The 22,317-nt window shown below is 56.9% G+C and overlaps 7 protein-coding genes across 7 annotated transcripts; 2 read left to right on the forward strand and 5 right to left on the reverse strand.

The window, feature by feature from the left end:
• Nucleotides 1-83: 83 nt before the first annotated feature.
• On the reverse strand, nt 84-3,509 carry BDY17DRAFT_310397 (Metalloenzyme, LuxS/M16 peptidase-like protein; the record flags this gene model as incomplete). Its single annotated transcript, XM_033735432.1, has 2 exons — nt 84-703; nt 758-3,509. The coding sequence occupies 2 exons, from the start codon at nt 3,507-3,509 to the stop codon at nt 84-86; spliced, it is 3,372 nt and encodes a 1,123-aa protein (XP_033589947.1).
• A 593-nt stretch (nt 3,510-4,102) lies between these two features.
• On the reverse strand, nt 4,103-7,375 carry BDY17DRAFT_297342 (cation transport protein-domain-containing protein). Its single transcript, XM_033733585.1, has one exon. The coding sequence runs from the start codon at nt 7,176-7,178 to the stop codon at nt 4,335-4,337; it is 2,844 nt and encodes a 947-aa protein (XP_033589948.1). The 5' UTR covers nt 7,179-7,375; the 3' UTR covers nt 4,103-4,334.
• Nucleotides 7,376-7,695: 320 nt separating this feature from the next.
• Nucleotides 7,696-15,339, reverse strand: BDY17DRAFT_345973 (phosphatase 2A regulatory B subunit-domain-containing protein; the record flags this gene model as incomplete). The annotated part of the gene is made up of 6 exons (XM_033738089.1): nt 14,900-15,339; nt 14,424-14,816; nt 13,227-14,363; nt 13,047-13,174; nt 12,621-12,996; nt 7,696-11,736 (listed from the first exon to the last, which is right to left on the reverse strand). Exons 1-6 carry the CDS (start codon nt 14,921-14,923, stop codon nt 7,696-7,698), a joined length of 6,099 nt encoding a protein of 2,032 aa, XP_033589949.1. The 5' UTR covers nt 14,924-15,339.
• Nucleotides 15,340-15,462: 123 nt separating this feature from the next.
• BDY17DRAFT_146362 (RNA polymerase III transcription factor IIIC subunit-domain-containing protein) lies at nt 15,463-17,360 on the forward strand. The gene is made up of 3 exons (XM_033729574.1): nt 15,463-15,632; nt 15,774-17,013; nt 17,085-17,360. Exons 1-3 carry the CDS (start codon nt 15,558-15,560, stop codon nt 17,159-17,161), a joined length of 1,392 nt encoding a protein of 463 aa, XP_033589950.1. The 5' UTR covers nt 15,463-15,557; the 3' UTR covers nt 17,162-17,360.
• Nucleotides 17,361-17,559: 199 nt separating this feature from the next.
• Nucleotides 17,560-18,653, reverse strand: BDY17DRAFT_324122 (uncharacterized protein; the record flags this gene model as incomplete). Its single annotated transcript, XM_033737135.1, has 2 exons — nt 17,560-18,480; nt 18,543-18,653. The coding sequence occupies 2 exons, from the start codon at nt 18,651-18,653 to the stop codon at nt 17,560-17,562; spliced, it is 1,032 nt and encodes a 343-aa protein (XP_033589951.1).
• A 279-nt stretch (nt 18,654-18,932) lies between these two features.
• BDY17DRAFT_297350 (cytochrome c oxidase subunit VA-domain-containing protein) lies at nt 18,933-20,263 on the reverse strand. The gene is made up of 3 exons (XM_033733586.1): nt 19,654-20,263; nt 19,333-19,496; nt 18,933-19,265 (listed from the first exon to the last, which is right to left on the reverse strand). The coding sequence occupies exons 1-3, from the start codon at nt 19,821-19,823 to the stop codon at nt 19,147-19,149; spliced, it is 453 nt and encodes a 150-aa protein (XP_033589952.1). The 5' UTR covers nt 19,824-20,263; the 3' UTR covers nt 18,933-19,146.
• A 639-nt stretch (nt 20,264-20,902) lies between these two features.
• BDY17DRAFT_250486 (putative fatty acid elongase A) lies at nt 20,903-22,038 on the forward strand (the record flags this gene model as incomplete). Its single annotated transcript, XM_033731066.1, has 2 exons — nt 20,903-21,316; nt 21,370-22,038. 2 exons carry the CDS (start codon nt 20,903-20,905, stop codon nt 22,036-22,038), a joined length of 1,083 nt encoding a protein of 360 aa, XP_033589953.1.
• Nucleotides 22,039-22,317: the final 279 nt, after the last annotated feature.

Below are 22,317 nucleotides of genomic sequence, written 5' to 3' on the forward strand. Positions count from 1 at the left end.
AGGAGAGGGAGGGTGGTGTTTTTGGTGCTCTTCAGAGCCTTTCTTCATCGCTTTTCTCTATCCATTAGCTGTATGCATGCTCCTCATAGCTTCGCGCCCAGCTCCTCAAACTCCCTCAAATCCTTCACGGCGCGCGGGCCAGGACTGAGCGGCATGCTCGCCTTGAAAGCCTTGACATCCTCAATCACCACCGTCTTGCTCTTCTTCTCCTCCTTCTGCGTCCCATTGACACCAGCAGCCTCCTCACCATTGACCTCTGTGTCAGAGGCAGCAACCGCAGAAGGCGCAACAATACCCAAAGTAGGCAACATCTGCGCAATAACCGCCTTCCCCTGCGCAAGAATCTGCTCGACCTGCTCCGCCGCAACGCCCGCCCCCTCCTTCATATACCCGCCCACAGCACCCACAATGCCCTCCAGATCCGCCTTCGCCACGTCGACCTTCTGCAAACGCTTCTTTAGCTCCGCCGCAGCGTTCGCGTCTTCGAGGCCCAGCTGGCCCAGCATCTGCACGAGCGTGTCGACCAGCTTCTCCACCTTCTCGCCGTCGGACGTCTTGTTGGCGAGGTCGGCGGCCGAGGCTTGCGCGATGAGGTGCACGGCCGCTTTGGCGCGCGTGGTGGAGTGCGGGTGGATGAATTTGTTGAAGAAGTCGAGCATGTCCGTTTTGGTCAGGGGTTCGATATTGGCCACATCGTCGTAGACTGAAGGCGGTCAGCAAAAGGCGATGCCAAAGAGCACAAGGCGGAGGCACTCACCAAGATCGAAATGGTACATCTCATCCACCACATGCCCCCAAAACCTCCCCGTCTCCTGCCCCAAATTCTTCAACTTCTCCAACCGCTTGTTCACAAGCCCAATCTTATGCGCCTCGAACTCGTCGTCCGGCATCTCGCGGATCGTGCGCTCAAACGCCATCAAAAACTCGTCCACCCGCTTCTCAAGATACGCGCAGTCCTTCTCCGACTGGATGAGGATGCGCCAGCCCGCGAGCGTGGAAACGAGCACGGCATTGCTGCCCACCACGTAGCCCAGCTGTTCCTTCGTGCGCAGCGTGTCGAAGACCGGCTCGTCGCCCATTTGCGCGAGGAGGAGCGTTTTCGCGCGGATGCGCAGATCCTGCGCGTCGCCGGTGAAGACGGTGTACTCGAGGCAGTGGTTGATGTTGTCGGCGTTCTTGAGCACGCGTTCGTAGCGGTAGTCGCTGCCCTCCGGGAGCATGATGCATCTCCGCGTCGGCCATTGCTCGACGGGAAGGGGACGGGGGCGCAGAGTGCTCTCCACGAGGTTCGTGATGCGCAGTGCATCCTCTTTGTACACGTTGCCGTGCGCGAGAATCTCAATGTGCATCTGCTTGAGGAGCTGCGGGAAGAATTGCCGCACATCTTCGGCAGTGACGGTCTTGATCTCCTCCAGCAGCTGGAAATTGATAATGCCGCTCTCGCTCACCAGCCAGCGGGAGTAAGAGCTGATCTGCCGGAAGGGCTCGGTGTATTCGAAGTTTTTGTAGCCGCGCATGAGGCGCTCTTTGATGATGTCGAAGCGCTCGTCGCTGATTTGCAAGTCGCGCATGGACAGCAGCACCTTCTCCAGCAGCACGGCCATCTTGTCGTTGTACCCACTGACAACCACGTCCATTCCCTGTCCATGGCTCATAATGGCATACTCCAGACCCGCGAGTTCGGCATCATAGCTGTACTCCGTCAACGAGTCTTCGACCAACTCGCGATAGATTTGACCCATGACGCTGTAGAAGGGCGTCTGCTTGGCCAACGGGCTGCGAAGGAGCACATGCAAACTCGCTTTCGGCACCCAGAACTGGTCGTCCTTCTTCCACCATGTTCGCACATTCGCATCATTGCGAATCAGCTTCGGCGTGACTGCAGGCTCCTTCACCTCCTTCTTCTCCACGTCCAACCGCTGCGGTACGAATTCGTTTACGGCAGGCCAGTACAGCTCCTTTGGCCTCTCGCCGGCCGTCGCTTGGGCAGCTTTCCTGATCTCGCTCATGAAGTCTGCTGGGATCTTCTCGTATCTGTACTCCGTGCCATACCACTTCTCCTTCTTATCCCATTCCCCAGGGAACTCCTGACTGACGAGGCGAATGCGGAAGTTCTCCGCATTCAAGCACTTCAAGCCAGTCTCGATGGCTTCCGGGTTGAACTTCCGGATCAGCGACTGTGCACTCAACAGCTGGTCGCGCGGCGACGGCTTTTGCATCTGTCCGCTCAGCATGCTCGTTGTTCGACTCGCTGGGATCTTCTGCCGGTACTTGAAATCCACCTCGGCGAGCCGGCTCATTTCGTCCACGATCCATTCCTGCGGCGGCTGCTCTTTGATCATTGCGATGTATTGGAAGACAATCCTGACCACTTCCTGGTAATTCACCAGACCGGACTCGGTGAGCCGAATACCAATCGAGAAGAATGCGGTACCGGGGCATTGCGGACTGGCGCCAGCACTAAGACCATTGGCCCATCCTTTCGCTTTGATGTACGCAAGAATGCTACCCGGTCCTTCATGCCCGATGAGATGGCTGATATAGCGAGCAGGGTGTGAAGCATACAGCTCATCCTCGTCAGGGTAGGGGAAATAGATGTCCAAATTCCGCTGGTCCATGACAGGTTTGGCGAAAGTCTGCGTCAGTAGATCGTCTTTCGACAGAGCAGGAATGCCGTCCCATCGCAGCTGGGCCAGATCTTGATTCTGCACCTCCGAGAAGAACTCCTGCACCCACTCCTGCAGCTCATCCAACCCCTCGCGTCCCAGCACCGCCAGCTTCATGCGATTGGCGGAGTAATGCTTCGCGTAGAATCTCATAAACTCATCGCGTATCTTTACTCCTCGCCCAATGGGATCGTCATGTAGCGTCTTGTAACTCCCCGTGGAGAATTTGTGGTAAGGGTGTTCAGGACTCGACAAGCTCTTGCTCAACTGCATCAACCGCCACGGATCGCTCTGCAAGTTCTTCTTATTCTCCGAATCCACCGCGCGCAACTCCCGATCCAACGTATCCTCAAGAAAGAGCGGATTGACGAAGAACTGCGAAAAGCGGTCCAAAGCCCCGTACAACGGCGCCTGGTGCTTCGGCACAGGCAAGCTCGAACGACTCGAGTTGGCAGAGGAGGACTGGCTGTTGGAGGTGGAGGTGGCGGAGAGTTCGAAGTAGTAGTTGGTCGAGGTGGAGGCGGTGAAGGCATTCGAGTGGCCGGCGTAGCGCGTCAGGTAGGCGTTGTAATCGTTCTCTCCCGGGTACTTCTTGGTGCCCATGAAGAGCAAGTGCTCGACTGCATGTGCCATGCCCGGCATGTCCTCCTCGTCTGCGAAGCTGCCCACGTCGATGTCCATGGCGGCCGAGGCTTTGTCGGTGTCGGGATCGTGGATGAGGAGTGCTTCGAGCTGGTTGGCGAGCTTGATCACGCGGTATGAGCGGTTGTCGAGGAGGGGCTTTTCGAGGCCGTCGGCGAGGCATTCGATGCCAGCCGCACGGCTTGACGGCGGATCAGCCATTGTTGCGAGTGATCTGTGGAGTGTGTGTGGAGGAGGCGATTGCGTCTGGAACGAGATGTGGCGGCGAGGGAAGGAGAAGAGGCGTGCTGCTTTCTCTGTCTGCAGGCCAGAGTGGTGACGTTGATGGGAGCCTGCTAGTGGCAAACGTGAATGTGTCGCAACCTTTGTGAATCTCCTGCTATTCCTTGTGCACCGAACCAGTCGACTCGCATGACCTCGCACGCAAGGCGGGAGCATGTATAGCGGAGGAGGGGAACGAGTGACGTTGCTGGTGAGTTGGGGAGGAAGGAATGCGGGCGGAGGAACAATGTTAATGGCTGGGCCTGGACTGCGCGATTGAGTTGGCGGAAAAGACAATTTCACCGTCCACTACCCTGATGGCACCGAAAAGATCACACAAGGATGAGGAATATTGAGGCAAACACGATGTTGTAAGGATGTGCGGCGAGGTAGATACCGAGTCGACGGTTAAGCACACGTGCATGACACCATCATCTGCAGATCCCGCCAGGGTTTGCTGTGGAGGTTGTCGAGTTACATCCCCACGTCTCTCCACAATCAATGCACGCATGCATGTATGTGGGCAACTCAAAGGTCCAGGAGCAATGTGATTCTGTCCACGTATGTACATTCCAAATTGGAACCCATGGCATTTCCCGCCGCCCATCCAAATCGTCGTTGCTCGTGAATCAACCCCTGCCAACGCCGCGCTTGCAAAGAGTGCAGATACCAAGTCGCTCAGAACGCAGCATATCAAGCAAACAGTGAAGGAATACATGTCCCTCCACACCTCACATCACCGCTCCACTTCCGCCGGAGCACTCCTCAATCGTTCTTCGAAAACGTAGGACCAGCACTGAGTCCTCCAGCAATCACGCGACTCAGACTCTTGCTTCGCCTCCGCGGCGTTGGCCGGTTGCTGTTCGTCGACACCGCGCTGCCTCGTCGCTTGTGCCTTTGACGAATGTCCTCCTCTCCACCCGTCGAACTCCTCCCCACCGTCGCAGGCGTTGCCGATGCATCCACGCCGGAACTCTGGTGAACCAGGTGCTGTCTCGGAAGGCCTTGTTCGTCCAGATCAAACTGCCGCCAATTGGCCCCGTGGAGCTGTCGCGCATTCGTTTCGGCAAAGATGGAGCCGCGGCGCTGCAACTGATGATCTTCTGGCGCCTCATCCGTTTCCCTTTCCCTCTTCGATTTCTGGTCGCTGGGGAGGAGAATGGCGCGGTCCAGAGCATATGGCAGACCACGGTGCCGCCCTCTCAGCATCATCGCCATGATGACCAGCTTGCTGATGATATGGAACTGCGCCGAGAAGCTGGTGTCGTCGGTCGGGTAGCCCAGGCTCAGGCCGACCGTGCCGTACGCGCTGACGATTTCAAATAAGATGGCGAAGAGCGTGAATGCCGGCTGATCGACCGCCTGGATCCTCTCACCCTCGACGATGGCGATGATGAAGAGCCCCAGGAAGATGAACCACAGATCGAAGGAGAGCTGGCGTCGCAGATGCTGGCTGACGTACGATTGGTTCTCATCGTCTCCGCCCTCCTCCTCTCCCCCGAAGATGCCGAGGGATTTCTCTTCATATACGTTCGTCCTGCGCACTGATATAGCAATCGGGAAGACGGATATGTACATCATGATCAGGTAGGATACTTGGATGGCGGGGTGCAGATTGGCAATGTTGACGACGGCGAAGCCAGCGGTGCGAGTACACACGGCTTGATACCATCCGTCCAAGACACGGTAGCCCCCAGGAACGCTTGTGACGGTCGAATCGTGCAAATCCAATACAATGTAAAAGACGAGGTCGATGCCGTTGAGCAAGACCAGAATCCAGAACAGCCACCACGACGCCTTGCCGGGGAAGAGCAAGACGAAACATCGACGAGGGTGGTCGAGCAGGAAGCGAAGCTCCTCCCACATCCGCGACCCGTAGTGCGTAAATTTGCTCGTGAACCAAATCACAAAGCGCAGCCCAATGGGGAAGCCCGTGTTGCCAATGATGATCAAGAAGGATCCGTAGAGCAGAATGAGCGTGGCAGTCTGGAAAGACTCCATACTGTTGGGGGTGAGGGTCAGGCCGAGATCGTTGAATTCACTTGCAGCCGTGAAAATGGCCCACCAGGCGGGATTTACCCCAAAGCCTTGGATGACTTGCTTGTAGCCAGGTGATCGCAGAATCCACGGCAGATTGACCAGCATTCCGGTAAGATGAAAGCCGACAAAGTAGAAGAGGAGGATCTTGGCCAAGGTCTTGAGAGAGCGATACTCGATGCCGCCCAGCTCCTCGCGCTGTGCCTCGTTCAGGCCGAGAAAGGCGCTGTTCCTGCCGGTCGTCGCCTGCCAGCTGAGATACGGCATGTGGTCCGTCTCCCTCTCCCCGCTCCTCTCGCGGCTCAAAGCCGTGGAAAACTGGCTGAATGTGTGTCCGATTGTGCCCCGCGCATCGCTGAGCGATGAAGGTGGTCGGCGCACGCGATCCCAAATCCGACCGAACGTCGAGACTGGCGTTTCCACCGGCTCCTCGAAGCCCTCTGTCGACTGGCGATGTGCAGGATGATTTTGTGCTTCAAATTTGATCCCACCACGATTGGTGTGGTCGTCGCCCGATGTATTCGCGCCCTCCCGCTCGGTCGCGGTGCGAACTGGGGCGAGTTTTTTCTCTCCCGCCGTACCAGGGTGATTTTCTTCGTCTGAATCACTCAATTCCTCAGGCTCTGCGCCTTCCTCGAATGCGCGTGGTCCTGGGATGCGGAGAGTGTGCCCTGCTTTCGCTCTGTCCCGTTGACTCTCGCGAAATGCAATGTGCTTGGCGATGTCCTCCCCTTCCGGTGGTTTGTCAGAAGGCACGTCTTTTTCATTTTCAGCCGGCGAGACTTCGTCGGCAAACCTGATATCTCGATGTAGAGTGGGGCTGGTGTCGCCGCCGTGGGAAGCAGACGAGTCGGACACGACTTGCTCCGCTTCGCCAACGGTCTGCCGTGATATCGCGGCCTGAATTACATCGTCTTCGACATCGTGGTTGCTCGTGTTGCTGCCCTCGGGCGACGGAGTCTCGCTCTCCTCCTCCGAGCTCGATCGCAGTTTCGCATGGAACTCTTCTATTTTGTCGTCGTGGATTGGATTTTCGCTCATGCCATTGGGCTTGGTCGTCTCATGTAGCACACGGATTTCCCGCCCGTTGACGCCAATCTGAATTCCGCGCGCCGCCTCCAGGTCTCGCGCATCTCCGGCTTTCATCTCGCTCCTGGTACGGCTAATGGTCGGCGCTCTCGCCCGACGCTTCTCGCGCAGCTCCTGCACAATATGCTTGAATCTCTTCTCGAACCAGTACAGCCGGACGAATACCACCACCGTATTGATGAAGATGGGGTTGGTGACGCACGCAATGAGCATGAAGGTGACTTGTTGGTAGGTGGCGACGTCGTTGACATTGATCGTGTTGAGGCCCGACTGGGTGGCGCAACCGACGGCGAAGAAGAGCGCGTCGTTGTATGGCATCGCGCCGCCGCCGTAGATGATGACGGAGCCAATGATAGACATCGAAATGAGGTAGGCATAGTGCACCATGAGGTAGTTGAAGCGCAGTTTGCCCTTCGACACCTTGAAGCTCTTGGGCACGAGGCCATAGAGATATTTCAACACGGCCAACGGTGGCTCGAACATGATGTCGGTGTGCGCTCTTCAGGCGAGGGAGGCCCGCGCGGGGGAGGAGACGGGGGAGGTGGGCGGGTGAGCCATGAGGCTGTGCGGTGCAGCGAAAGGATGTCAGGTGAGGCAGCGTGGCCACGGGGGACCTAATGCCATCAAGAATTGAATTCTGGCGGAGGGAGAAGTGTGCGAGCGGCTTGGAGAAGCAATCCGGTTGTCGCATGAGGTCAGACCCGGCCGCAGCAGCCATAGGCTTGTGGCGGATCGAGCCAAGCCGCGCGCACATCGTGGGCCGGTCCTTGCTGTACTGTAGAGCTGCCAGCCTTGGCCTTAACACGTGATTAGGTACGAACGGCATGCCTACCAAAAAAACAGGAGGCTTATTCTGTATGTTACGACGATCACCATGTCAAGCATTATTCGGCATCCATTATATAAGCCCGGTAGCTGGTGAATCTGCGTCCCCACTCGGCAGAGTAGGCTTCAACCTGAACTCGTGTCGCATCGCGAACAATTGATCCATCTGTCACGTCTAACCCAACCAACGCCTCGCGCTCTTAAACATCCTCACCCAAGGCCCAAACTCCCCCCATTCCTTCGCCAACTTCTCGGGATAGTAACTCGACACCTCCTTCAAGATAGTGCGCTCAGGATGTGGCATTAAAGCTAAGACCCGGCCATCCGGTGTCCGCACGCCAGTAATCCCAAGCGGACTGCCGTTCGGGTTGTACGGGTAGCGCTCGGTAGGCGCGAGGGAGTTGTCGACGTACCGCATCGACACGAGGCCTTGCTCGAGCAGAGCTTCCGGCGAAGAATTGCCCGTTGTCGCGAAGCTTGCCCGACCTTCGCCGTGCGCGGTGACGATGGGGAGGTAGCTGCCGTGCATGCCGTGCAGGAAGACACTGGGTGTGTGGGTGGGAGGATCAACCACTTCCACCATGCAGACTCGTGCTTCGTATTGCTCGCTTATGTTGCGCTCAAAGGTCGGCCAGTTCTCCGCACCGGGGATGATGTCGGTCAATCTGGACAGGAATTGGCAGCCGTTGCACACGCCGAGGGCAAATGTGTCTTTTCGTTCGAAGAAGGCTTTGAAATCCTGTCTGGCGCCCTCATGGAGCAGGACGCTCTTGGCCCATCCTTGACCAGCCCCAAGCACGTCTCCGTAGCTGAAGCCGCCGCAGGCAGCAAGCCCGCTGACAGAAGCCAGAGAGAAGCGCCCCGAAAGGATGTCGGTCATATGGACATCAACAGGCGAGAAGCCGGCCACGGAAAATGCAAACGCCATTTCTGCTTGACCATTCACGCCTTGCTCCCTCAAGATAGCCACGCGAGGTCTCGCACGAATCTGAGATGTGATTGAAGTCGTCAATGCCAGAATGTTCTCTTTCGGATTGAACGTCAACTTGTACTGCAAACCCGGGTTGGCGTCATCGTTGATATTCTCCTTCTCCGCATCCGCGCAAACGGGGTTGTCGCGCAGCCGTTGTATCGCCCAGGAAGTCTGCGACCACGTTTGCTGCAGATCTTTTCGCGCCATTCGATAGACGCAACTCGGCCCGCTGTAGATCGCAAGGTCTTGCTTCCCATTCTTTGACACCGTGCCAATGGTGACTGGTGACATGGGCGCAAAGACACCTCGGAAGAGGCTCTCGTCTTTCTTTCGAATCTGGAAGACGGCACCCAATTCCTCATTGAAAAGGGTTTCAATGACACTCTGCGGCCGCGTTGATACCGCAATCTTGTCCAGCAGGATATCAATCCCGCAGCGTCCTGCAAACATCATCTCCACGAGGGTAGTGAAGAGGCCACCATCTGAGCGATCATGGTATGCCAAGATAATGTCCGACTCATGTAACTGCTGGATGGCGTGGTAGAAGTCCTTAATGTAGTCCACATCATGCACATCCGGGGCCTGGCTGCCGACTTCGCCAAACACTTGCGCAAGTGCAGAACCACCAAGAGCCTTTCGGCCGCCCGCCAGGTCGATGAACATGAGCAATGTATCGCCAACATCCTCTGGCCTGCTCAGCGCTGGTCTCCACGTGCTGCCGATATCATTGACCGGGGCGAATGCGGTAACGACTAAAGACAGGGGCGCAGTGACCTCTTTGCCTTCCCACTTCGTCTTCATGGACATCGAATCCTTGCCGACGGGAATGCTGATGCCGAGGTCGGGACATAGTTCCATGCCGATGGCCTCCACAGCTTCGTAGAGAGCCGCGCCCTCGCCGGGGTGACTGCTCGCAGCCATCCAATTCGCAGAGAGACGAATCTTTCGTAATCGGTCCTGGACACTCGCGGCAGCGATGTTGGTGAGTGCTTCTGCAACTGCCATGCGAGCTGATGCCGCCGGGGAAATGAGCGCAAGACTCGGCCTTTCTCCCATTGCCATCGCTTCACCAGTCTTGATGCTGGGGGTGAGCGAGGTGGCTGTGACAGAGACATCGGCGACGGGCGTCTGCCACGGTCCTACCATTTGGTCCCGAACGGTCAGTCCTCCGACAGTGCGGTCACCGATGGTGATAAGGAAAGACTTGGATCCAACTGATGGAAGACTGAGTACACGATCCACCGCGTTGCTGAGCACGTCTGCCGATGAGACCTCCGGGAGATACTTCGATAAGCTGCTGTCGAACGATGGTAATCGAAGCTTCCTTGAGTCGACCATTCGATGCATCTTAGGCGGCTTGCCAAACAGCACCGACATGGGCAGATCGATGGGAACAGGCTCGGTCTGCGAGTCCCGGTCCATGAGTATCAGACGTCTGTCTGTCCGCGCTTGGCCAACGACAGAGTATCCGCACCTCTCCCGCTTTGCAATACGAACGAAGACGTCGAGCTTGTCTGGAGCGACTGCCATGACATATCGTTCCTGCGCCTCACAACACCAAATCTCCAAGGGACTGAGTGAAGTGTCCGCATTGTCGATCTCTCGAAGCTCAAAGCGGGCGCCAAAACCAGCATCTTCCACCAATTCAGGCAGCGCATTTGACAAGCCACCAGCGCCAACGTCGTGAATCAGCTGAATGGGATTCTGCGCGCCTAGTGATGTGCATGTGTTGATCACCTCCTGTGCTCGTCTTTGGACTTCTGCATTTCCTCTCTGCACACTAGCAAAATCGAGGTCGACGCTGCCTTGGCCGGATTGTATGCTTGATGCAGCACCACCGCCGAGGCCGATCAACATTGCAGGACCACCAAGTACGATCAGGTGTGCGCCCGCACTGACCACACCCTTTTCTTTCAAGGCATGCTGCGGCCTTACAGTGCCCACACCACCAGCAATCATGATCGGTTTGTGATAGCCTCGTATTTCTGTTGCACCGGAAGTCGTTTCAACTTTGGTGGTCAGTGTGCGGAAATATCCAGTTGTGCAGGGCCTGCCAAATTCGTTGTTGAACGCTGCACTTCCAATCGGCGCCTCGATCATAATGTCCAGGCTGCTCGCGAGATGTGCCGGTTTCCCAACATCCACCTCCCACGGCTGTCGATGATCTGGGATAAGTAAGTCGGAGACTGTGAATCCTGACAAGCCCGCCTTGGGCCTGGAGCCTCTGCCCACCGCGCCCTCGTCTCGGATTTCGCCTCCGGACCCTGTCGCCGCGCCTGGGTAAGGAGATACAGCAGTGGGGTGGTTGTGAGTCTCCACCTTGGCAAGGTAATGCACGGTCTCCTTAGTCTGCCTCCACTCTCCCGTAGAGTTGTCTGGTGCCCAGTGGCCGCCCGTGTACCCTTGCAGCACAGCTGCGTTGTCGCTATACGCACTAACAACGTGGCTCGGGTTCAACTTGTGGGTATTTCGGATCATAGAAAACAGGCTTCGCTGTTTGTGCTCTCCGTCAATCGTCCAGTCTGCGTTGAACTGCTTGTGTCTGCAGTGCTCCGAGTTGACTTGTGCGAACATGAACAACTCGACGTCGGTGGGGTCTCTGCCTAGTTGACGAGTGTATGCGTCGATGAGATAGTCCACTTCGGAATCGTCCAGTGCCAGCCCGAGGGTTCGGTTGGCGGCGGCCAAAGCATCCTTGGGAGTACTTCCCAATCTTATCCTTTGCAATGGCGCTGGCGGCCGTTGCGAGAACATGTGCTCCATATCCGGCGCTTGCACACTGATATGCTCCGTCATGCGGTCATGCAAAGCGTCTGCGTTGGGGATCTCCCCAGTATCGACGGACTGATCAAAGGTGGCTGCAAACACGATTCCTCTCTCAATCCGGTGTACGACTTTCTCCAGTCCGCACACCTGAGCGATGGAAGTTGCTTTCGAGCTCCAAGGAGAAATGGTCCCTTGTCGGGGAGCGACATAGAAGAGGCGGACATCGGCATCACGGGGCTGCGTTCCAGATCGGACTGCTCGGAGTAGAGAGCTGTAAAGATCGTCGGTAGAATCCGGATAAGAGCCGTATTCGAGCAGCTGGTCCAGAACTGCGGTTTGCTGCTCGGAAAGAGGTTCGAAGGAGGCTACGTAGTGCACCCATATCGCCTGCAGATGTGACGCCCCGATTGCTTTGGCGAGCCGGTGAAGCCGGAAGTCCGAGAAGGCAGCCGAGCCCGGGACGGCGCGATACGCATACTGAGAGTGCTCCATCGTACCGTTCCTATGCCAGTGTCGTATCATGCCCTTGCAGGCTCTTGGAGATCGTGTTGTAGCGATGCACGTGGAAATTTTGGCCGGTTGCACGTGAAGTTTTGGCGCGCTAGACCTAATACGGCACTTTCAATCACCTCAGGCTGGTAAGGATGGCCTTGACTCAATACCTTATGGGGGATCAGCAACGCTTCTAGGTGCGGTACACGCATGACAGCCAAGGCGTGAGAAGAAATTGAGAAAGCCGCTCATGCTCTATATCCATCGCCAAGTCCCGTGTCAGTCAGCCCGAGGCCCAAGAATCGCTCAACGTCAAACAATCTTCCGGTGCACACTCCCTTCCGCACTGATGCCAATCAGCACTTTTTCCCGCCTTGCTGCAAACCCCTACTACTGGGACGACTGCCAGCACTCTCCACCGAAGTCCGCGGACTCTTTGTATCTCGGGCCGAGTCATTCCTCGCCGGCGCCCCACCCGCAGTAGTCGGGCTTTTCGCGCTTCCCGCCGAACCCGGTCGGTGCCCACCACTGCCGCTGCGAGAGCGTCCATGTCCTGGAATCTGGACATGGAGGCCTTTGTGCGTTGAGACGGACTTGGAGCCAGTGCCGCCCCCATGGCTATCGCTGTGATGATGCCGAGTCTAGAAGCAAACGCCATTTCAGATCAGAACGTTGAACGCCGTGTGAAGCGGGGGGTATTGGGAGTGGCTAAGCATGCCCCTGTGGTGAATGGAAGGATAAGTGAATGGGTCTTGGTAGAATAGGCGGACAGAAATCTATTCGTAGGGGATACATAAGGGGTGTGAGGGTGCGATTGGAGGTCGTTGGACCGAAGGATAAGAGGAAGCACACCGTGTTGATCAACGTACCGTGTTGCTCTGCCTCTCAGCATCCTTCGGCCTTCTCTCTCGGTCGTCCTGAAGTCGTAACCGCTCCATTCGTTGCTGGCTTTCTTGACTCATAGGGTCAACGTCATCCTGTCGCATAGGACTGGTTGCCTGTGATCCTTTTGTGCTGTTGTATCCCGAGCCCGGCGCTCGGGTGGAAGATGTGTGGATTCCGTTCACGCTTGTCTTCATCGATTCGGCCATTTGGGTCAGGCGGTCCCATTTGGCCTGTCGGTTGGCCTTTACCGTATCCAGGTTCTTCTGCTGTTCGGTGTATTCATGCGAGCATTCATCGAAAAGCCCGGGATTGACTTCCATGAAGAGCTTCATGGCGTTGTACACCATGCCATGGATCGTTCTGGGCAACATTAGCACGACACTCGTATCTGCAGGACAGACTATCCTCACCTATTCCAATGCCCCTTTGAATTCTCGTAGAGCGGTGCAAACATGATTGGTAGGATGACATCGACGTTGTCGCTCACAAGATTGCAAAAGTACTCGTTGTTCCAGAAGTAGAGCGCGCGTTCCGCAACCTAAACATCGTCAGCGCTGGAGGCGTGCTGGTAAACACCGCGCATTACTTGCCTGGAAGTGGGGGCTGGCGACACTCTTTGCCAACTGATTGAACAGCGGTTCCTGCACCTTGGCAAATTCCGCCGGATCCATGACCTCAAAAATGTCCTCCACTTCATTGAGGAACATGACTTCCTTTGTGCTGTTCACCTTGGGCCAGTATCTAAGCAGTCCAAGTACAACCTCCTCGGTCAAAGCGGCGTCCTTTTCCAAGAATTGCACGATACAGTACGCCAGCTGTGGGTGGTACATGCTCAGGCTCTTGACTTTGTGCAAGGGGATGAGCACGCGCGTAAGGAATAGCTTGTGCTCTTCTTTCAGCGGCAGCGCGAAGCCGTTGATGATGGAGCCAAGGATTTCGAGAAGTTCGGCAATACCGTTGAAGCGTTCTGTTTCGTATGTGAACTGGAAGAACACGTTGTTGATACTCCGTCTGATGTATGACCGGAGGTTCAGGAATTTGCCGTATATTCTGTGGAGAGTGGTCTTCAAGAAGTCTCGTTCCCGGGGATCTTCGGAGTCGAACAGCTCCAGCAGTTGCAGGACGAAGCCGTGGTCAATGTATTGCTTCGCATAGTTGGTGTTGAAGTCCTGACTCTCGATGAAGCGGAGGAAGAATTCGTAGACGACCTGGATATGTGGCCACGCGACCTCCAACACCGGCTCGTCTTCTTCGGGGTCAAAGGCCTCGCCTTGCGGGTTGATGGGCGGAGGGATGGGCCGGAAGAGATTCTTGGCAAACATCTCCACGACTCGCGGGTACATGGGCTCCGATATGACCTGTCGGTTCTGCGCAACATAGTCCAGAAGCTCGTGTAGCGCCAGGCGCTTGATTTCCTTGCTCTTCATATCCCCCGATGCGTCGTTGAAGTCGAAGATGATGTTGCATTGATCCAACTTTTGCATGAACAACTCTTGACGCCGATTCGGTGAGACCTCGTGGAAGCCGGGAAGCTTTTCCAGCTCACGCTGCTTCTGGTCGGAGATGTCGAAGCGTGATGAATGCTGTCGTTTGGGCGTTTTTATGCCTTCAGGAACGGAGTCCTTGGGCACCGCTTGAAGCCGATCGAAGAGAAGACTCTTCTGACCGGCCTTGGGAGGAGCGAGATCGTGGGGCATGGTTTCCGCTGCGCCGGGAGGAGGCACGTGCTGCTGCATCATCAGTACGCCATCCCAAATATGCGCCATTCGAAGCCAACGTGCACTTACCGGGATGCTGGGAGAGATTACGACACTGGGGGCGAGGGGTAGATTATGCCGGGCGGGCGTGGTAGGGGCAAGAGTGCTTGCGCCGTTGCTCGGGCTCGTTCCGCCCAGTGCCGGTGGCTGATACGCGTTGGAGGTCTGTGATAGGCTTGAATTCGCAGGCGCGCCGGGCATTGGCGCGCCGGGATGGGATTGTGTCGGGTTGTCCTGGCCGGGGAGCGGCTTATTTCGAGGATCGACGAGGTTGGACGTGGAACCCGTGGGAGTGGCTTGGGCAGAGCCAGTAGGAGATTGGGATGAGGAGCCACCGAGCGGAGAGGCGCTGCCGGAGGAGGACTTCTCCTTTTTGGCGAGTTTGTTGCCATCCCGGTCTTTGCCTCGCGAGAGTTGTTCATGCTGCGGGAGATTGGTCAGATTCAGGTGCACCGCGCCAGGTGACGTATGACGGGGGATTGGGGGTAGAAATCGTGCAAACATACCACTCTTTGCCGAAAGCGATTCATTGTGCAAGGATTTCAATAGTCGGGGATGTCGAGGAATGGTTTGCCGCTGCACTTGGAGCGTGGAACCCCAGCCGTGAAGGGGAGATGTCACTCCTGACGCGCTGACAGCTGTCTGTCAGCGTTGCCAGCTCTTCCGGTCGTCGGTATCCAGGTGATGCGGAGAATGTGCGTCGCGAAGCAGTCGGCGCAGACTAGGAGGCCATCGGGAGAAGAGTTGGTCGTGGGGCAGGAGGTGGGCGAATGAAGCTCGATGTCGAAGGTGACGCCGCGGCTGCCGGCACGCCTTCGGAGAGGGTGGGGATGGATGAGAGGTCAGGGCGTCGAGGCTGAGGACGAGGATAATCGAGGAATCAGTCAGACGAGCATTCTGGGAGATGGAGGACTTGCAGCGAGGGCAATGATGGGTCTGGCAATTGCAGGAGTGGTGTGTTTTGGGCTGGCGTCCGTGCTGAGCGGGAAGGCGGGAGGCCACCCGTCGCGGGGCCGCGACCAACCAGCGCTGCCATCACGCTCGAGGGTCCAAGTAAAGTGCTTTGTATCTTTTGTCTCATCCTTCCATGTGCATCAGCATCCGCTCCACAACCGCCACCCGCAGGAATCTGGTGTCGTAGGGGCGCGTAGACCCAATGACGGAATGTCGAGGGCAACAGCTCAGCCACTTGCTGGCGAGGTCAAGGCTCCGAGCTACAACGTGCCGCTCAAGCACGTCGTAAGTATCGAACATCCATGCGTCGTCAAGAACCTTGACCACGCCTACAAATCTCATGGTGGCGAACATCAGCTTCGACATGTGAGATGATATCGCATCCGTCGATTTGAATGTGACGCACGCAGCTAATCGAGGCTCAAGTTACTCACGCCCAACATCGAGGATGCAGCCACTGCGGCGCCCGTCGCTGTGTCACTCAGACCGAATGATCCTTTGGCCAAACGAATCTCATCCACCCCATTATCGTCTCAGAATGTCCTCGTCAAGATTACGGTGCCCAAAAGGACTGGTCGAAAACGGAAGCGCGGGTCAGATGAGCCCTTCGAAGCCAGCTCGTTACCGGTGTCCATCCATAGTGGCCGCACCGTCGCAGACCTCTTGCAGACGATGCGCGACAATCCGGAGAACCACGTCGTAGAGCCTATCGGGATGATTCATGAGACTCATCGCTTTGAGACAATCCCTGACTTCCAAACACGTGCGAGCGAAGTTCCAATCTTGCGCGAGATACGAGACCATGCGATGAAGCCCAAGTACGATAGCTTCAAAGACTTCCGTATCGATTACAGATTCGGAATAGACCAAAACGTTGCATACCCGGATCCACCAAGTTTCATTCCGACCGCTGAGACCTTCGACTGGCAATACGACCAAAAGCCCGATGACAGTGCAACACGCGGCAAACAATACCGTGGCCGACCAAAGCTGCTACCACCTCCATTACAAAGTGTTGCTCTTTCATCGGATACACTTGTCGTCCCGCAGGCTCCGCCACCTGATTCGGCCGAGCAGAGCAGCTCAAGGATACTCAAAGCAATCGATGCCGTCAGGGAGTTGTTGGAAACGCGGCCCATCGTCACCATGCGCGCCCTCGATGCCATAATCGAGACGACCACCATGAAAGCCATATCGTGGGCGGTTCGATACTTGGGCTACTACGTCACCAGCGGACCGTGGCAAGGGGCAGTCGTGAAGTACGGCATCGACCCCCGCTCCAATCCACGATATCGCATCTATCAAACGCTGAACTTCACTCTGGGGCATAATCGCGAGATCAATAGCGCTTTGGGCAAGCAGGGCCACGCCAACGTGGTTAATAGCCACATATTTGACGGAAAGACTCTTTTTGGCGTGGGCAGGAATTGGCAGCTCTGTGACCTTACGGACCCCATGATTCAAACCCTCATCAACTCTCCCGAAGCGATTCGTCCTGACTGCGATATGGAACAACACGGCTGGCTTTACAATGGCATCATCGCCAAAGTGCGCGTGATCATGCGGGAGAAGCTCGTGAGGATCATCAACGGCGCATCATTGCCGCAGGCCGACTACTTCAGCGTGCTCTGGCAACTGCCGAACCAGATCGACGTCCCGGCGAATTGCGCTGTCGGTGATGAGTGTGGCCCCGAGGCACGACAGCTGGCGCGCGACGTCGCCAAGGAAGCGCTCAAGGGGCCACCGAAGGCTTACGAGGTTTTACAACGCGCCGCAGATGGAGGTGCGCTGCCGCGGGCTGGCAGTGTGACTGAGGGAGAGGATGATGAGATATCTGATGAAGAGGATGCAGATGAGGTAGATCCATCTCTAGTATTGAACGAAGACGACGACGTCGAGGATGAGGAGGAGGATGTGGGCGAGGAAGAGGGTCCAGATGTGGGCGAGATTGAGGAAGAAGACGAAGATGAACTTGAGGAAGATGGCGACGACGACGATGAAGGCGAGGAAGCAGAGGAAGGCGAGGGCGATTCTAATGAAGAAGAAGAAGGCGAGGGTGAGGAGGACGAAGATGAAGAGGATGCGGTTGACGACGAAGGCCCCGCGATCGAACCGCGTACATATGTGAACTGGCCGGCAATCGACGAAGAGTGAGGGCACGAGGGCAACATGTGATTTAGAACTATCTGGTCGCCCCCCACGACCGAGCAAATCAATGCTGCCGCTCCGGCTGGTTCACCGGCGAATTCGGCACGCCCTTCTCAAAGTACGCCCGCAGGTTCTCCAAACACTCCTGCTGCGACAGCGCGAACGACGACTCCGTCAGCCCGCCCATATGCGGCTGCAGCACCACCTTATCGCTCTTCATGAAATACTCATTGATCTTCGGTTCGGCAGGGAAGACGTCCAGACCCGCCCGGGCCACCTTGCCACTCTCCAGAGCTTGAATCAACGCCTCTTCATCCACCACCGCTCCCCGCGCCGTATTCACCAAAATCGCCCCATCCTTCATCGCCGCGAACTCCTCGCGTGAAATCAAACCGGTAGTCTGCGCATTCAACGGCGTATGCAAAGAAACCACATCCGCACTCCCCAACAACTCATGCAAATCCCCATAATACGTTACGCCCAGCTCCCTCTCCACCTCCGGCGCTAACCGTCGTCGATTATAATAATGCACCCGCATCCCAAACACCGCCGCCTTCCGTGCTACATACCTCCCAATACTCCCCAGCCCCACAATGCCCAACACCCTCCCCTTCGGATCCCCCGAAGGCGTCAAGCCCGCCTTCCACCTCCCCTCGCGCGCCTGCCGCTCCGCAACACTCGTATTCCGCACCGTAGCGAGGATGAGGAAGAGCGCCATATCGGCCGTCGCTTCGGAGACGGCGTGCACAGCGTTGCAGAACCAGACGCCGGCGCGCGTGAAGTAGTCGACGTCGAATTCGTTGTAGCCTGCTGAAGCGGAGACGACGATTTTGCACGCTGGCTCGAGGGCGGAGAGCAGGTCGGCGTCGAAGGGCTCGTAGGGGATTGTGCCCATTTTGATGACAAGGGCGGCGAAGGGGCCGTCTTGTGAGACTTTGGTGGGGAGTTGGGCTTTGACTGATGCGCGGTCTGGGGCGTGCAGGACCTGGTGTCTCGTTCTTACGTCAGTTTCTTTGGTTTGAGAGAGTCATTGGGACGTCACAGTACGTCTATGGCGTAGTCCTGCTGGAAATCGTCAAAGTACTTTTGCGGTACGTAGTCCAGGGGACTTCCGAGGACCAACACTTTTGGTTTGGAGGTTGAAGTATGGTTGGACATTGTTATTGGAGTGTAACAAATACTCTTCTCTATACAATGGCTCCGTATTAGGGGTATAAGTTTGCATGTAGGAAGTCGTATGGCAGATGAAGTGCAGTCCACCTCCCCGAGTGAACGGCGAGTCCCGAAAACTCTCCGCGGCAGTATTGGTAGTGCTAATAACACGCAATCTATGGGCCCCAGGAGCGAGATCTAGGTGGGAGAAGGGAAGTTTGCACGACCGCCAGCTAATGCGTTGTTCATGAGGGAGCACATTGAGGGGACAGGGAGAACACGCAGCGCATGTAGGAAGGATTTGTGCAGCTAATAGTAACAGTTGACGCAGCCTCACGGCCACGCCCATCCATACCTAGGCAAGTGTTGATATATTCTACTCCATCGCTGTACCCTTCTTATCCGTTCGTGCTTCCTCCGCCTTCCACTCTCGCTTCCCCACCCAGTCGATCTCGTCGGCGCACGTCATACAATCCCCACAATCCAGGATGTACTCTTTCTACGAGCTCTCGGGGTACATGACCTCCTTGAGATTCACACCGAGCTCTTCCCGTATGGGCTGGAGCTCCTTGATGTATTCGTCGTACTGGTTCTGGTTTTCCACTTTGGCCTTGATGCCTGCAGGGGGGTGTTAGACTGTGGTGGACAAGACGAGGCCACGAGGGCCACGGGAAATGGGATGTACCTTCGAATATTCTCACGGCCGTGGGAAAGTCATTGACTCTTCTGGCGGCTCGGAGGGCGGCGGTGATGACGGAGGGAGAGGGGACAAGATCGTAGGCAAAGGCATTGTTCAGGTTGCGCTGCAGCTCGAAGACGTCCTGGACCTGCTCGAATTCCTTTTCGTATCTGTGGAGTCTCACGTGTCAGCGTGTGGGCTTGAACTGAGTCTCGAAAGCAATTGTGGTGGCCGGGTGTCTCCTCATTGCTGCGCATTCGGCGGCCCGGCAACCATTGTTCGGGTCGCAGGCAGCGCACGGGGTCCGGGGCAGGGAGGGCTTCCTACCTCGCAGTGAACTCTTCAAAACTCTCTTCGCCATGCTCATTCTGTAGTCGGGAGGCGGTGCTGAAGCGGGCAGCGAGGGGGGTGCGCATCGCGCTCACCCTCCGTAGGCCGGAGGCATTGGTGTTGAAGAGCCTGGCCCGCGCGACACGGGCAATGACCAGCGAGGACATTGGGCCAGACGAGGGGGTGTATGGAGAGATGGCAGCGGTGCAGTACAGTAGGAGATCGTGCAGGTGTGCAGCAGGCGTGGTCGAGGGGATTGGAGACGGCAAAGAGGTAACGTGAAGTGAGAAGTCCGAGCAGAATGGGGCTGGAAGCTTGCGGGAAGCTTTTCCTTGGCACCCCGATTCAATCGCCTAAACCTCCTCGTCACGTGCTCTGCAGGAAGGCAATGCGCAGATGTTTGCGAGAAGACAAAAGGGTCATTCAAAGGTACAATAGAGGATTCCGGCAACACGTCGCGTCGATGTTCAGAGATCAGTGATCAAGCAAGTGCCAGAATGATGGCGCGAGCTCATGTAGCTGTCACCATACCTCGAAGCTGAGGTACCTGTCGACCGTCCAGCTTACTGCGTGCCGGACTCGAGAGGATGCTGCTGAATCATCTGCTCGGACCGTGCAATACAAATTAATCATTGATCTCTATGACTATCGTCTTGCCCTCCTTCTCCGCCGCACTCCGATTCACGCAATGCCAAGCACGAGTGCTTCGAAAGTACGCGATTACAGCAACTTCGGTCTTACCTTTCGACCCGATGCTACTGTACTTCGACCGGACTTTTGGCCGGGCGGAGACGTGATTGGATGGGGACGTAGTTAGATGACGGAACGGGGGACTGCGAGAAAACGCGAGCGCCGAGGAACGTCCCATCAAATTTCCCTTCCAACAAAATTTCCCCCGCCGTCGACGCTCTGACCCCTGAGGCAAGTCAGGCTGATCCAACGTTGGACTCTTCCAGTCGCATTGCTCTTCCTTCTCCCAGCCCACCTTGCTCCATACCTCGCGGCGTCTGACCCTCCTCGTTGCTGTGCTCATCCAGTCTTCCCTTCTCCTTCCTCAATTGCTTCACTTCCAGTCACTCCTTCCTCGGGTCTTACCCGCGCACCTTCCGGCAGTCGCGACCGTCTCACGCGCGCTAGCCCATATCCGCCTCTTTCCGCACCGCATTCCAGTCTCACACGACACCCTCTGCGTTCGATCTTCTTCCTCCTCTTCCACCACACTCCCCCCACCAATCACCCACTCAGCATGGTCGCCCAACCAGACTGGCTCGTCTACGGACAGCCCACCCTCGATCGCCCCTTCGGCATCCATCTATGGCCCATCTTCTCTGCCGCCTTCAAGCCCATCCTGGGCTACGCTCCGGAGAACTTCCGTTTCACGCCCGGCAAGACGCCCATGTCAACCATGTGGGAGACGGCCATCTCGCTTCTCTCTTACTACATCATCATCTTTGGCGGGCGAGAGCTCATGAAGGGCCGACAGCCATTGAAGTTGAACGGGCTGTTCAAGATCCACAACTTCTACCTCACCGTCATTAGCGGGGGATTGCTCCTCTTGTTCCTCGAGCAGTTGATCCCCACCCTCGCCCGCAATGGCCTGTTCTTCTCCATCTGCTCATACGACGGCGGCTGGACCAATCACCTGGTCGTTCTGTACTACGTATGCTTCTCTCCCCTCTTCCCCCTTGAGCCACACTGACCCTTCGTCCCCAGCTCAACTACCTCACCAAGTACCTCGAACTCCTCGACACCGTCTTCCTCTTCCTCAAGAAGAAGCCGCTCACCTTCCTCCACACCTACCACCACGGCGCCACCGCCCTCCTCTGCTACACCCAGCTCCTCGGCCACACCGCAGTCTCCTGGGTGCCCATCACCCTCAACCTCACCGTGCACGTCGTCATGTACTGGTACTACTTCCAGTCGGCGCGCGGCATCCGCATCTGGTGGAAGAAGTACATCACCATCCTGCAAATCACCCAGTTCGTCATCGACCTCGGCTTCGTCTACTTCGCCACCTACACCTACTTCTCCGCCAGCTACTTCACCTGGCTGCCCACCGCCGGCATCTGCGCCGGCGAGGAATTTGCCGCCTTCGCGGGCGTCGGCATCCTTAGCAGCTACCTCGTCCTCTTCATCGGATTCTACATCTCCACCTACAAGAAGCCGGTCAAGAAGGGTAGGGGCCGCGCGACCAGCGCTCTTGTCGAGATGAAGGACGAGCAAGTGCCGGACGTGAAGGAGGTGCGGAGAAGACTGTCGGGTGGCGCGCAGAGCTTCGCTTCGGCGCGGGAGGCAGTACAGGAGATTGTGAAGGAGAATGGGCATGCCAACGGGTCCGCCAGCCCAGGCAGTGGCAGAGTGACGAGGTCGCGAAAGGCTTAGAACGCCAATGATCTCGTCTCGGACGCGACGGGTGAGAAGGAGGGGGAAGAGCAGCGCGAAGTGCTGTGTAGTCCGAGACGCCATTCGCTCCATCAGCGGCGTCCTCATCATCGCGAGAACTCCCTCCCTCCGACTCGTCGCCACTCGCACGCGGGAGTCATCCGACGCCAACGCCATTTCCGAGCCTGGTCCCTTCACGACCTCCGGGCCTTCGAACGCGCCACTAATCCCGAGCAACTGCATCGATTCCTCGGCGAGCAGTCGTCGCTGAACGCTCCT

Source organism: Neohortaea acidophila (assembly GCF_010093505.1).
Source record: "Neohortaea acidophila strain CBS 113389 unplaced genomic scaffold BDY17scaffold_5, whole genome shotgun sequence".
NCBI lineage: Eukaryota > Fungi > Ascomycota > Dothideomycetes > Mycosphaerellales > Teratosphaeriaceae > Neohortaea > Neohortaea acidophila.